The sequence below is a fragment of the Dasypus novemcinctus genome, chromosome 8 (assembly GCF_030445035.2).
Source record: "Dasypus novemcinctus isolate mDasNov1 chromosome 8, mDasNov1.1.hap2, whole genome shotgun sequence".
NCBI lineage: Eukaryota > Metazoa > Chordata > Mammalia > Cingulata > Dasypodidae > Dasypus > Dasypus novemcinctus.
Window position 1 is genome coordinate 110867718 of NC_080680.1, and position 13868 is coordinate 110881585.

Genomic DNA, 13868 nt, shown 5'->3' on the forward strand with positions numbered 1-13868 from the left:
TTTCTTTCATTTTTCTGGCCAAGAAGAATAATCTTCAGTCTGCAAAATGCCAGAAGGAAGATTGCTAAGAGGGAACTGGAGGGCACAGGTGGGTAAAGAAGATTAGAAAATCATGGCACACCCAGGATGTAAGTGATCTCCATGCTTTGGGCCTGGGTTGAGTTACCTTGTCAATGAGGTGGTCTCCGGATTCTTGAACATCAGGAAAGGTGCTAGAGGGTGCCACCTGCAGTTCTGATTTTCAACAAGGACAAGGAGGGGATTATAGCCACAGAGTAGTGAGTTTGACATCATGGACAGCTAAATTCTAGAGTTAGTTTTCACAGAGCAGAGCATGGGTTCATCAGCCAGTAGTGATGCAGCTTAATCTCACTTTTATGTTCAAGGTCTCTGGACAGATGGATCAGGTGAATGCCAGAGATATAGTGTATCTGGACCATCACAAAGCCCCTTATACTCCAGTGGACAAGATGGAAACATGGGCTTTGGGGTCAGGATGTCCACCAGGTCTTGGTACTGGTTCAATGTGCAGGTCCCACAGGTTGAGTTAGGGTGACCAAGGCCCAGGAGGCAGCTAAAGGTGTGCCACGGGGCCTTGACTTTAGTTGCAACTGTGCAATATTTTTATTGGTGAAAAGAGGAAAAAAAAAAAAAAGAAAGCTTGCTTTGCAGATTTGAGGTGGTACTGAACTGAGAAGGAAAATGAGATAGGAGGCGGCAAAACAGTGAGCTATAAAGACCCCCAGAGGGTTTTCCACTTTCAAAACTGTCAAACCCTTTATTAAAATGAAATCTGATGTAGAAGAACAATGTATAGACACAGAATCTGAGGAGCAGCTATGGATGAACCATAGCCCTAACTACTGAGTCCCATTACATCGCCCCCTCCTCTATTTTCTGCTGTGTTCCTAAGTGGCTCCATGGACCACCCCTCCCAACAGTCATCAGAGACAATCTAACAAGAAAAGGAACAGAGACAGAACAAATCTACAAAGGGCATAAAGGCAGACGTCTCATCCTAATTTTTGTCTGCTGAGATTAAGAAATAAAGAATTTTGTAGGTTCTTCTACGTGTGAACAAAAGGCACAATTTGAGGTGGAAACAGACCCCAACCCATTGAGGGCTCACGTTTCCATTCAACTAATGAGTGGTGGCACCTGTGAAAATGACTTTGCAGCTTTACTTTACAAGCTAACGCTAAAAGGCCTTGAGTGCCAGAGAAGTCAGCCACTGGTCTGGAGCCTCACGCTTTACTGTTTGGGGTGCCCCATCCACCCTGGAGTGCCTTGAGCAGCTCTGGGCACTGAGCTTCAGGTAGGCTCAAAACATTGAGGGGCATATTCAGAGGAGAGGGACAGGAATGGCAGAGGGTGTCCCAAAGCAATCTCATCATATGGGGACTAGTCGAAGAAACAGGGTCCCAGGGGCAACAGCGGTGTAGACTGGAGATTTAGGAGACTAGAAAATGGTCATCATTTTCAAATATGATACTTGAAGAGAAATCTAGTGGAGGAAGAATTAGACTTCTTCTGAGTGGCTCCCAGGGGCAAAGAAAGGGCCAGTGGGTGGAAGATAAAGGCAGAGAAGTGATTGCTCCACCAGAGGCTGGACTTTCTCAACACACCAACCCAACTAGAGACAGGACAGGCCACCTCCAGGGAGGTCAGGCTTCCATCACAGGTGCCAGGGAGGGCTGCTCTGGCAGGGAGTCGATGTTTGGATCTGAAATGTGATGGTTCTAAATGAAGTTCCCTTTATAGAGAATCCTAAACTCCCAGACCCCAAATAATCAGTCTTTGAATTGATTATTACTTTGAGTAATGAATAATGACAAATGACATTTATAAAAATGGCTCTGACATTGTGAGACTGTCAAAAGGACCTTCACAAAGCAAGGTAGACTACAGCTAGAATTCCAGTGACAAGGGTCATGAGTTGGTATATTCACTCAGTATAGTCACTGTTAATCATAATGGATAATGAATCCAAACATCCTATTCTAAAAACAGCCTGGACAAAAGGAGTTAACCACATCAAATATGATTCCACAACTCTGCTCATATGTGTTCCCACAGTAGATGCATTTATGCAAATTAGTTCTGATCTAATTAACAAAGATACCCATAAACTTATTTTTAGAAAGAATCTAATCATATAACACATCTTTTTTTTTTTCCGATCGAACCTGGGACCTTGTATGTGGGAAGCTGGCTCTCAACCCTGAGCCACATCAGCTCCTGAGTTAGTTTTTTCATTTGTTTGCTTGTTGTTTGTTTTTGTTGTTGTTGTTTTTAGGAGGCACCAGGGACCAAACCTAGGACCTTCTTGTGGGAAGCAGGCACTCAACTGCTTGAGCCACATCTGTTCCCAATATAAGACTTTTTAAAATGCATGTGATATTTGGATCATTATACTTTTGGAAGGATGCTGGGTTGTGACAAAATGTGTATCCCAACTTACCCAGCACTAAAATAGGATTGACTTATTACTCTTGGACTTCACACTCCTTGACTATCAAGGCTGCTCAAATCCTTTTTCTATCTCTTAAAACTAATCCTACCCACTCCATTAATTGACCCATTAGGTGGATCTTATTACACGTCATTTGAGGTACAGAAACTTGGGGAGAGGGGATGGGAAGCTTTTTACCCACTATTGCGAACTTTCAAAACCCAAATCTCTATAGCAATGGGAACAGTGTGACTTTTGAACAGTTCTTACCCAAGGTGACCTCCTAAGTACATATCGGAGCACTTAAAGAGCATGCAGTTTAAGTCATATCCAGCGACTCCTTTGTAGCACAACTGCAGGCCTCAGATTCTGGTTTATCCATACAGTAACTCCCCAGGTATTTGTACACCTGGCCTGTGGTTAGCCAGACACTGCTTAAGACTCCATCCTCCTCTAGAACTCTGTGAGGCGGTAAGTAACAGTAATATGCTAGGGTTTTTACAGAGATGCCCAGTAGGTATTTAAATTTAGCTAGTACACATGACAACTGTGCCAATACTTACTTTTCTACTTTATTATTTTACATTAAAAATGGATTATTTGTTTTATATAATATTCAGTTTAGCCTATATAGAAGTCCATGATCTTTCTGCTTTATAAACGGTGTCATTATGTGATTTCTTTAAAACATAAACTTATTGAGTTTATTTCATATTTCAATTCACCTCCGTTGTCACTAACCGTGACTGTGGGCATTTCATTTTTAAATTTACCTCCCTCGCCCTCAGGGTATTTCTCTGCAGAGAAATGGGATTGGTGAAGAGACTTGTGTCTTTCCAGTTCTGACTTCTAAAGAACATTTGCGCTGAGTAGCAAGAGCATAGCTCTCTCTATATTCTATAGGCATAAATGTATTATCTGAAATCCACAACTTCAAGAAACACTAGCAAGAAACATATGTTCTTTAAATTGCTATGTTTTCCCCAAATATACCAGGGTAGATATGAAAATATGAAGACTGGGGAATATATATGTGTATACACACACACACACACACACACACATACATGTGCATAATACACAAACAGCTCTGTTTTCAAAGGGTTCCAGCAATATACACATAAGCCTTGAAAATTCTTCCTACCCGTCTTCAGTCATAGCTCTTTTGATCTTGTGCAATTCCAGTATAGAAAATAAAAATTCCTGGAGGCAAAGTGCAGATTAACTTTAAGAATAAAGACAGAAATAAAAGACCATGAGCTTGACAAATGGACTACCCCAAGGTTGGGTGTAAACACTAAGGATTTGCTCAATTCCCCCTCCCAATTGTTTCAAATTTCTCATCAGAGGCCAGTGCCTGCCCTCTGTGGCCACTGTTAATGGTGGAACTGAGGCACAGGGTCTCCCAGTGAAAGGAGAGCTGGGTACCCAGCCTACTGACGAAGCTCTGAGAAATGCAAGCCCCATGGCCCATCCTGGCTGCGAAACCACATAGCTCCCCAGGACTTACCAGCCGCTCTGCTGGTCCCGTCCTGCCCAGGTGATGGTTCTGCTGGTGGTGAACAGGGGACTGGCAGGTCGGGGAGCTGGGAGGAAATGTAATTTACTGCATCTGGTAGCAGAGAACAGGGAATACAATTAGGCACAGTGTTGGAGGGCCCAGTGGGTTCACCACCGAGACAGCAGCTTGTCTGCCCTACATAATGGGCCGCAGAGGCAGCCGCGGAACCAGAGGATCAGGGTAAACAAAGACGAGCATTGGCCCAGGGGCTGGTATTCAGCAGAGTAGCTGAGGCAGGAGGGAACCTGGCCAGAGCGCTCAATTCCCTGGACCACTCTACATTAAAAGATTCACCAGAATGCTCTAGATTCTAGGAGTTCAGTAAATCCAGAGGGGAAAAAGAACCAGAGATGGGCCGGTGGAAACCATTATCAGCTTGGTAGGACTGACTAAATATGGGGCGTCAAAGTAGAAATCTGCATAAAACAGTAATGAAAAATAGATTTGGGGCTCATTCTTTGAACTGGAAATAGAGCTTTACGTGCCTGATATATGCAGAAGACTAATTTTATATGCATTAGAAAAGAAAAACTCCAGAATTTACCCCACCCTTTCAATACCCATGCTGATGTTTCATCCAGAAAATCCCGAGATAACAAATAACACCACCTAGTGAATTCACCATTAGCTCACATGCAAGAAATATTGGTGTGCAAAAGAGAGAGACAATCAGCTCTGCTGGGGAAATACCATGACAAGCCCGTTGAGGGAGGTGAGACCCTGGGGGGGGCAGGGAGGTGGGATGAATGTCATCAGGTTTGCCAAGGTATCCGGAGACAGGAGGAAACAAGGAGAAGAATCTATATCCCCCAAGAGAGGTGCAAAAATGAAGGCAGGAAGGTGGCAGTAAGCTGGGATCTATGTAAGGCAAATCCTTCCTTGTGTGCTAATTATGTCACAGACTCTGGAAATGTCCATCGCTCCCCAGTCCTTACAGCCAACTGCGACTGCATCTCTTCACTGACTATCCCACAGTTGCCTCAAACTCAACATGCCCAAGTCAACTCATCTTCACTCATCCGCTGCTTCCCCTCCCTGTACCCTGCACCTTGGCTCATGGCTGCACAATTCAGCCAGGGTCCTCGGCGGCACCCTCACCTCCTCACCCTCCTGCTTTCCAGTTGGCAGCCTCTACCGCCGTCACATCCCTTATACCTGCCCCCTTTTGTATTCCCATTGATACTGCCTTAGTTCCGGTAGGTTTCTTTATTCTCTTTTTAATCTCATGCTGGAGAGGACTGCAAGAATCAGTTCAGTTCTACACCGACTAGACCATTTGTTGACTTGTCTGTGAGTTAGAACAATCCAGAGTATCTGATATAGGGCCATCAGGTTCTGATATTGGGCAAGAACTTAGGGAGGATGGGGTGGATTTTTCTAAGAGAATGGATTTTCCATGTGACCCATGAGGAGAAGGAACAGGAAGTAAGGACTGGGGCGGGGGGCAGGCCTTGGATTACAGTGAGAGGCAAGTCTCCTCTCCCTGGGGCTGTGTGGGGGTGCTTGGGCCAAGCTGACCTGGTGGAAGGTTCTCCCATTGCAAGGAAATGAGCCGGCCCTTTGAGATGATGGTCCTTTGAGAGAAGGCTGAGAAGCAGCTGCAGGCACCCCCTAAGACAGGCTGAATGTGAGTGAGCCCAGGGCTCTGAAGGGGAAGAGCCCTTCCACGATTCCTTGACTTAGGTTTCCGCCCTCTCTCCTCTATGTGGAGCTGTGGGAAAGGTCTGTGCCCCAAACCAGCACAAGGCAGCTTGAGGGAAGCCTGTCCCGAGATTGTTAATAGCAGGGCATGGAGCAGCAATCTGGGGCTAGCTTAGAGGACAACAGATGGCCAGAGCAGATTCAAGGGACATCCAAGTTTTACTGAGCATTTCCAGAAATCTGTGGGAATGGGATCTCAGAAAATTGGATGTTCTGCCATCAAATGAGATGGAGGCTGAAGCCATTAAACCCAAGTGAGACCTCACACACTGGTCGCATGTGTGTCTAGTACATTCTAGGATAAATATAGAGTTTCCAGGGCATCTCTGCTGACTGAAATTTTTAGCAGCTAGAAACAAAAGCCACTCACAGACAGGGGATCCTGCATCTGCAAGAGCATGTGATTCCTTCTGCCACACGTCAGCGTCCCCCAGGAGGCAGCTCCTGGCCACAAGAGAATGGGTGATGGAGATACATTGCCCAGGGAACTCGTTCCAGGCTTGAGCCTTACATCTCTTGGAGGGCTGGGGCTACACTGCCTTTAGCTGCTGCTAAAAATGGGGGCAGGGAGGGGGCATGAGAAGGAGGACATAAGCAGCCCTCTCCCCAATACATCCTTAAGTGGCAAGCCCCAAGGTTATGCAGCCAGGGCGGGTCTGATGGACCAACACAAGGAATGACAAATGGGGCTGCTAGAGCTTCAGTGGGAAAAATTTCTTTGGGTGGCCTCGACCAGTGAACTGCCCTCCTCCTGCCAAAGTCTATAATTAATCTTCCCACTGTTAGAGAAGGAAGAAAGCAGTCGGTTACAGGGTAGGAACTTAAGCTGAGTGGTTCTTCTTCAGTTCCAGCTCTGCTGAAATATTTACAGAAGGTACGAGGAACACAAATAACAAGAGCTATAGAAACAGAATTGATGAAAACTCTCCTTAACACACGATACACACTAGATACACACTCTACACACTTTAGTTATACAAGACACTGCGACTGTCCAGGGCAGTAAAGCAACACATCCAATCAAAGGAAGCCCTGCCCTGTAACAACAGTGTATGTATGTGTCTGTATATGTGTGCAGGGGGGAGGGCAGTTGAAATCTGGATGTATATGGCCAGGAAATTCTACTTAGGATGGGAATAAATGGTTCTTGACTGCCAGGGCTACCATGAAATAAAGGGTCATTGGTGCTCCAGCACTACAGTCACCTGTATTTCCTCTGGCATGCCCAGGGTGGCATGCCACCTAACGTGGGGTAATTGCACCCACCTCCCAGCTGACTGCCTGCAGTATCTTGTAGAGCTACGTAATCATTAACAGACCTGGATTCTGTAATCAGTGTGCCTCAGAGATTGGGTATTTTTCTAAAGGCATTACTGTTCTATAATAATTTGTTAGTTCTTAGTAATAACCATTGGTCAGGGCCTTTGAAATCAAAGAATGAAGAAACTGTGAAACATCCCAAAGTCCCTTAACTGGGACACCCTTCATTTGCTCCCATGGACTACAGTGCCACCTAGAATATGGATGACATTCTTGGAGGGGTATGTCCCTGCCTTCAAACTGCTTTACTTGCCTGTGTGCTGGAGAGGACACCTCAGGCTTAGTTATAATCAGAGATGGCAAGAATTGTCATCTAGGGTGACAGGCAAGATCAAGGAAACTTTTTCCTAGGCCATTTCTTGGGATCCCTAAGACTTTCACATCACCTGAGCCTGGACTCACCCATCCTGGTAAAATCCAACAGAGCATGGAGACTCAAGGAAAACTTTCTCCATAAGCTCCCTGTTCAGTCATGACACTGTTCCATGAAATGTTTAAGTAAAGTGATGAAAACAGCAGGAAGGAATGCAGGGGGAAATGGGAAGGCAAGTTCAAGGTGGAAATGAAATAGGCAGTGGTGAGAGTTTATAACACAGCTTCACTTTTGTTTATTTTCAAGCCATAGGCTATAAAGGCCTCCATACCCCAGGCAGCCTTCTCAGGGACCAGACATACAGGCCCTTTCCCTTCCCCTATTATCAGAGAGAAGTTTTAAAAATGTCCTAGTTTGAGAAAGGAAGAGGAAAAAAAAAAATGAAAGCACAAAAGGGCAATGGGCACTCTTCAGGCATGTGGGTGTCTGTGCATCATTGTCCCTAGCCCCCACCCAGGCTGACATTCACTGCATTATGTGGATTATAATGAGGCTGCTCTCCTCTCCGTGGTGCCACTCTAATTCCCAAACAGGCAAGGCCACCTCCTGAGGGTACCCCAACTCCAAAGCACAGAACAAGTGCCCTGCTTTGTCCATACACTACAGAAGGCATGGCTTCATCTTCCAGAACTGTAGCAGGTCCTCTTCTCTTTCTGGAGTCCCTGCTGGACTGCCCTTGACTCATCCCTGCCTACATGCACTGGAAGCAAGAGATTTCATTTAGTTCCTCCCCAAAGATCATGCAGGGAACCAAGCTCCAGATCCCCTGCCATTTACATGCTGAGGAAAAAGAAAATCACAACATCTCAGTCCTTTTCTTTCACCCGAGATTAGAACTAACTATCCTTACTGCAAATCCCTTTGGCTAATCCAGAAAAATGCATTTTCAAACCTTTCCCCATAGTTTTCCAAATGACACTCGGAAAACATTCTAATGCCACCTCTCCTTCTGACTCCTAGGTGATCATCTTCCTCCTTTAGTAGGTGACCTGGTAAGGCCCAGGTGAGCAGATGGCATCTGCTCTTCCCTGTCTTTTAAGCAATATAGCCGAGGGCCCACGTGAAAGCAGGAATCAAGTGGTTTTCATGGGTTTGCAGCTGAGGACAGGGAGCAAGGTGATGGAGAGCCCCACCAGCCCACAGCTCCGCCCACAGCCCCCAGGAAGGAAGGCGGGGACAGGGACAAGGATGAGAAGGGAGAGGAAAAGAAAGGCTCCTGCCAGGATAGGGTCAGGAAGCCGGGGCTCCCTCCACCCTTCACGTGCTCCAAGCCAGTCTTCCTGCATGGGGAGGGAAGTTCTGCCCAGTTCAACTTGCCTGGAGAAACTGAAGTTTTCTGATTAAAGAAAAACCAGAAAGGTGTCCTAAATACCAGACGACAACTTTCTGATGTTTGTGCAGACCCCAGAACTTAACTACCAGGACTAATGGGCTCGTTCTAGAAAGGGGCCTGGTCCTGACATTAGCACGTTTCTTTGCTGAGAGCCTTTCCAGAACGGCTCAAGAAATGAGCTTTGGGACCTAAGGGGAAAGAGAAAGGATAGCCAGGCCAGTTTTAGACTAAAAACAGCGAGTCAAGAAATAGTCTCCCAAGAACAGGGGCAGCGAGGACATGAAACGTGAACCTCCACTGTACCCTGCGTGCAGGGCTGCCTCTTCCTTCTGCTGCCCTTATAAAGCCACACATCACATCTTCTGTTGAGCCTGTGCTAAGGAAACACACTGACAGCAGTGTTCTTTTCCCACTAAGCTGACCAGGAGGAAAACATTCATCTGCAGGCGGGGCACAGAGCACTTACCTCCATCCGTGTTGGCGAAGCTCTGCGGAAACAAAAGCAGGGCAGGGCGTTACTACACTTCTGGGGACTTAATCCCTCTTATATTTAACCCCATTTTTCTCCCCCACATGCAGACCCAGAGTTTGTGCTAGGAGGTTGGTTTGGGACCACGAATTTTAAGGGAAGCATTCCCCATTCCCAGCTTATACAGAATTTCTCCCAATCACGATTTATTCAGATGATCCAGAAAATACCCTTGGTTGTGTTGGAGAAGTGACATCAGAAAAACAACATCTTACACCGAATTTGCTTGATCCGGTTGCTTTCCTATCACTGATAGGAGCCCAAGGAAATGGGAGTTACACAGTGGAAGGAGGGTACCCAGATGTTTACAGTCTAACTAGTTGGCTGTTTGGATTCTGTACTCTTTGCTACATGGCACTGTCTTTATATACAGTAAAATTTCATGTCTTTATATACAGTAAAATTTCATGTCTTTATGTACAGTAAAATTTCTACTATTTGCATTTGGAATTCATTTGATAAGATTTTGCCTCTGGCCCATTTATGAAGGAAAGGCTCAAAAAGCAAAGCATAATGAAAGCCATGGGGCGTATGTTTGGTCTGCTTGCTGGGAATGGGTTTTAGAATTCACTTAGAGTCCTATAGAAGACTCTTCAGGCGTCAGGCTTATCAGGGGCTGGGACAGTAGGTAGCTGGGGATAACATAATGGCTCCTTTGGGCTTCCAGCAGGCCAGGTGGTCCCCCATGAAGAAAGGTCACTCTCAGCTCTGAGAGAGTGACCCTCACATCTGGCCCTCATTTCACAGAGTGGGTGGCTCAGACTTCTTTTCACCAAGACCAAGGGGCTTTTTCTCCAATTGGGCCCAGCTTGCAAGGTTTCATTCCTCCTGGATACAATTTAGAGAAATCACATTTGTTTTCTTCACCTTTTGAAGGTCCTTGAAGGATTTTTCTGTCTCCTTTAATTTCTCCAGGATGATTTGCTCTTTGGCAGATATCTGGGACTCTTCACTCTCTAGAGCTTGTATTTCCTGCTCCAGCCTGGAAGACACACAAACAGAGAACAGGTTACTTTCTTGTCCTGCCTTCCATGGGCAAGAGAGCAGCTCCTTCCTGTTGGGTGACTTTCACCTGCCTGGCAGCCTCCATGACATTATGCTGAGTTACCAGGCCAAGGATTTCCATGACAGAGCATCTTGTGTTTTCACTCTGTTCTGAGCAGACATCAGTTAAAAGAAAACAACCCCGAACTTCCTCTGCTAGTTCATGGCCAGACTTTGTCAAATGCTTTGGTGTTTCTTCTTCAAACTTATTAATATGCACATTTTTATTTGCGGGTAGATTATTTTTATATAGCATAGCACATAATATCTGAAGGAAAATATTAATAGCTTCAGATCTTCCCAGCCATCTCAGAATACCTGTACTTCTATCAGGTGAAGGGTCAGTCTTGCACAAAGGAAATATGTTGCTGGGAAATGGCTGATGGCCAGTACCCTCAGGAATTGCCTGTGATCTCCCTAAAGTGAATTGGACTCTACCACCAAAATGAGGGGGATGAAGGGAATGGATCAAGCTCTACTCTTCTGGAGCTTTCCCAGTTTTCACAACCATCCTATATATTTCCCTAGTGGAAAATGTCAGTGCTATGAAGAAACTTTGGGAATATTCCAGAAAAGTATCTAGAGCTATGGTTGGGGAGAAGTCTCAGAAGCTGTATTCTTTCAGTGAAATGATAGTAATAATCTTTAGCTTTTGCTGAGCACTAGTTCTGTGCCAGAAATAGAGCCAAGAATTCATATGGATTATCTCTTTTTTTTTTTTTTTGGAGGTGACATGGATTAAACTCAGGACCTTGTACATGGGAAGCAGGTACACATACCACTGAGCTACACCTGCTTTCTCACATGGATTATCTTAACCTTCCCAAAGACCCGATGAGGTAGGGACTCCCCATTTTACAGCTGAGATCATTAAGTTTTAGCAAGGTTAAGTAAACAGCAGAATGTTGCAGAGCATTGAAGTAAGGAAGGATTCAAGCCAGGAGCTCTGACTTGAGATCCTGCTCTCAGCCATGGTGCCAGAAGCACGAACCCCCTGGTGTCTACAGTATGTCACACGGTCCCGTCTCGTGGTGCTGTTCTGCAGCATGGCCTTTGGGTGCTTTGGAGGGGAGGACTCCTGCCCAGAGGACTCCACACTGCTGTGCCTCTAGAATTATTTGGTCTGAATTTACTTGTTTACTTATTCATTCATTCACTGATTTCTGCTCTTGGTCTCTTTCACCTCTGCTGTGATGGAAGCTTTGCTATGCAGTCTGTGCTTGTCTAAACTGTCCCCCCCACCCCCCAAGCCCCGCCACCCCAGGTCATCCTCCTAATCTGCTGGTGGGCACTGCGAGCCAAGTCTGTTAGAATTAAACCTACAATAAAGAGTTCAGAGTGAGCTCTTCTGAGGGGTAAGGACCACTAAGTTCTAGGAATGAATTTGGGCAGGCACAAAGGACCCTCAGAGGCCTTTTCTGTTTCCTTCCTTTCCATCAGGACCTCTAGAAGGATGAGACTTTGCAGCAATTACTTTGAGTTATGAAGTCAAGCCAGCTTTCAAATGTATGCCCTCCAAATGAACAGAACTTCAGATACATTTACCACAAAAAAGAAAAGTATAAACACATGTCAGTAAGGAAGACAGTCTCACTGAGGAGGTTCTTAATGTGGTGATGGGAACCTACCATAAAACAAATCAGCAAAGACAGGCTCCAAAGCTTCACCTCTGCCTACACCCACCTACCAGCACTTGGACCGTATATTCTGCCTGCCCTCTGACAGCTAGAGTTGACCTGCCCATGGTGCTCATTAAGCCCGCCCCACTGCCTGTGCACTGGATGTCTTCCCTTCTCTTACCTATTATCCTGTGTCAATTTTTCCTTTCTCTACTGGACCATTCCCATTGGCATACAAACCTGATACCACTTCCCCAGTGCAAAAAAATGACTCTACTCTTGTCAAGGTCACCAATGACTTTCATGTTGCTAAAGCCAGAGATCAATCCACAGACCTCATCTTAGCTTATTAGCAGCATTTACACAGCAAATTGTTCCCTTTATGTAATCCTTTCTTCACTTGGCTTCAGGATATTCCATGTTGGGGACCGAGTCATGTACCCCACATAAGACATGTTCAAGTTTTAATCTGTTCTTGACAGCGTGATCCCATTCATAAAAAGGTCCTTTGTAGATGGTATTATTGGTTTAAGTGTAGAATCATTTGTGAATAGGATCTTCAAAGATTCTATTTAGATGAGGCCAAATTTGAACAAGCGTGGACCTTAAGCCATATAACTGGCAGAGGAAATTCAATCAATAGAAACCAGAATCCAGAAGTCAGCAGAAATCAGAAGAGCAGATACAAGGAGAGAGAGATTTCCATGTGTATTATCAGAATACTATAGACTCTTGGAGAAAGCATAGTCTGTAGAGACCTTGATTTTGGATTCTAGCCTCAAAAACTACAGGACAATAAACTTCTGTTGTTAAGTCAACCCATTGTGTGATATTTGTCATAGCAGCACTGGCAAAATAAGATATCCAACTCTCTTGGTTTTTACTCCTAATCCATTGGTACCTCCTTCTTAGTCTACTTTGCTGGATTTTATTCTCCTCCCTGGTCTTTAAAGAATGTGTCCTAAGGCTCAGCTTTGGACCTCTACTCTATCCTCACTCACTCTTGGTGATCTTATCCAGTCTCATGGTTTTGAGTACCATCCACATGCTGATGACTCCTGATTTATATTTCTATCCTAAAGTCCAGACTTATATACCTGTCAACATCCCTACTTGGATGTCTAATAGACATTCCAAACTTAACATGACTCCATTTTAGTAAATGACAACTCCATCCTTCCAGTTACCTGGTTGAAAAAAAAAACTCTCGGGGTCTCTTGGATGCCTCTTTTTCTCAAAACCACATTTAATCCCTCAATAAATCCTATGGACTCTATCTTTCATATATATCCAGAATCCAAACACTTCTCATCACCTTCACTTTTACCACTTTGATCCAAATCACAGCCTTCTCTCATTTGGATAAACATAATAGCCTCCTACTTAACTGTCTTCCACTTTCAACTTTGCTCTAATCCATTCACAATATAACATTGGGGTCTTAATAAATTGTTAAATCCAATCAAGCCACTCCTTTGTTCAAAATTCTCCCATGACTTTATGTTGAACTCAAAGTAAAAGTAGAAAAGGACTTATAAGTCCTTACAATGACTTATAAGGTTCTATAGAATCTAGCTTCCTAATACCTGTCTGGTCTCTATTCTTACCAAATGCTTCAGTTGCTCAGAGCTACTCTCTATTTACCCAATAGAGCTACTCTCTATTTTCACATATGGGTAAATCTTCTAGAGAAGATGGCAGAGTAGGGAGCTCCAGAACAGTCCTTCCACCCAAACAACTATTAAACAAGCAGGAACTCTCTGCAACAACTGGTTTGAAACTCCAGAGGCCAGAAGAATACTGTAGAGCATCCATGGAAGGTGGGAGGAAGAAACCAATAAATTATCATAAAAAACTGTAAGTTGTTCTCTCTGCACAGTGGCTACCAGCGGGCCACTATGGGGTCCTGTCCTGTCTAGCAGCTGGTGTCAGAATG

At 44.8% G+C, this 13868-nt stretch overlaps 1 protein-coding gene across 14 annotated transcripts in view; it reads right to left on the minus strand.

Moving 5' to 3' along the window:
- Positions 1 to 13868, minus strand: part of PALM2AKAP2 (PALM2 and AKAP2 fusion) — a 488418-nt gene that overhangs the window by 192573 nt on the left and 281977 nt on the right. For 8 of the 14 annotated variants that reach the window (XM_058302553.1, XM_058302558.2, XM_058302551.2 and 5 more), the window contains exons 5-7: positions 10137 to 10251; positions 9207 to 9228; positions 3963 to 4064 (exon numbers count right to left, since the gene is read on the minus strand). In XM_058302553.1, coding sequence (XP_058158536.1) covers positions 3963 to 4064; positions 9207 to 9228; positions 10137 to 10251 — 239 coding nt within the window. The remainder of the gene's footprint in view (positions 1 to 3962; positions 4065 to 9206; positions 9229 to 10136; positions 10252 to 13868) is intronic. The other 6 variants (XM_058302562.1, XM_058302559.1, XM_058302561.2 and 3 more) reach the window with 1 other exon arrangement.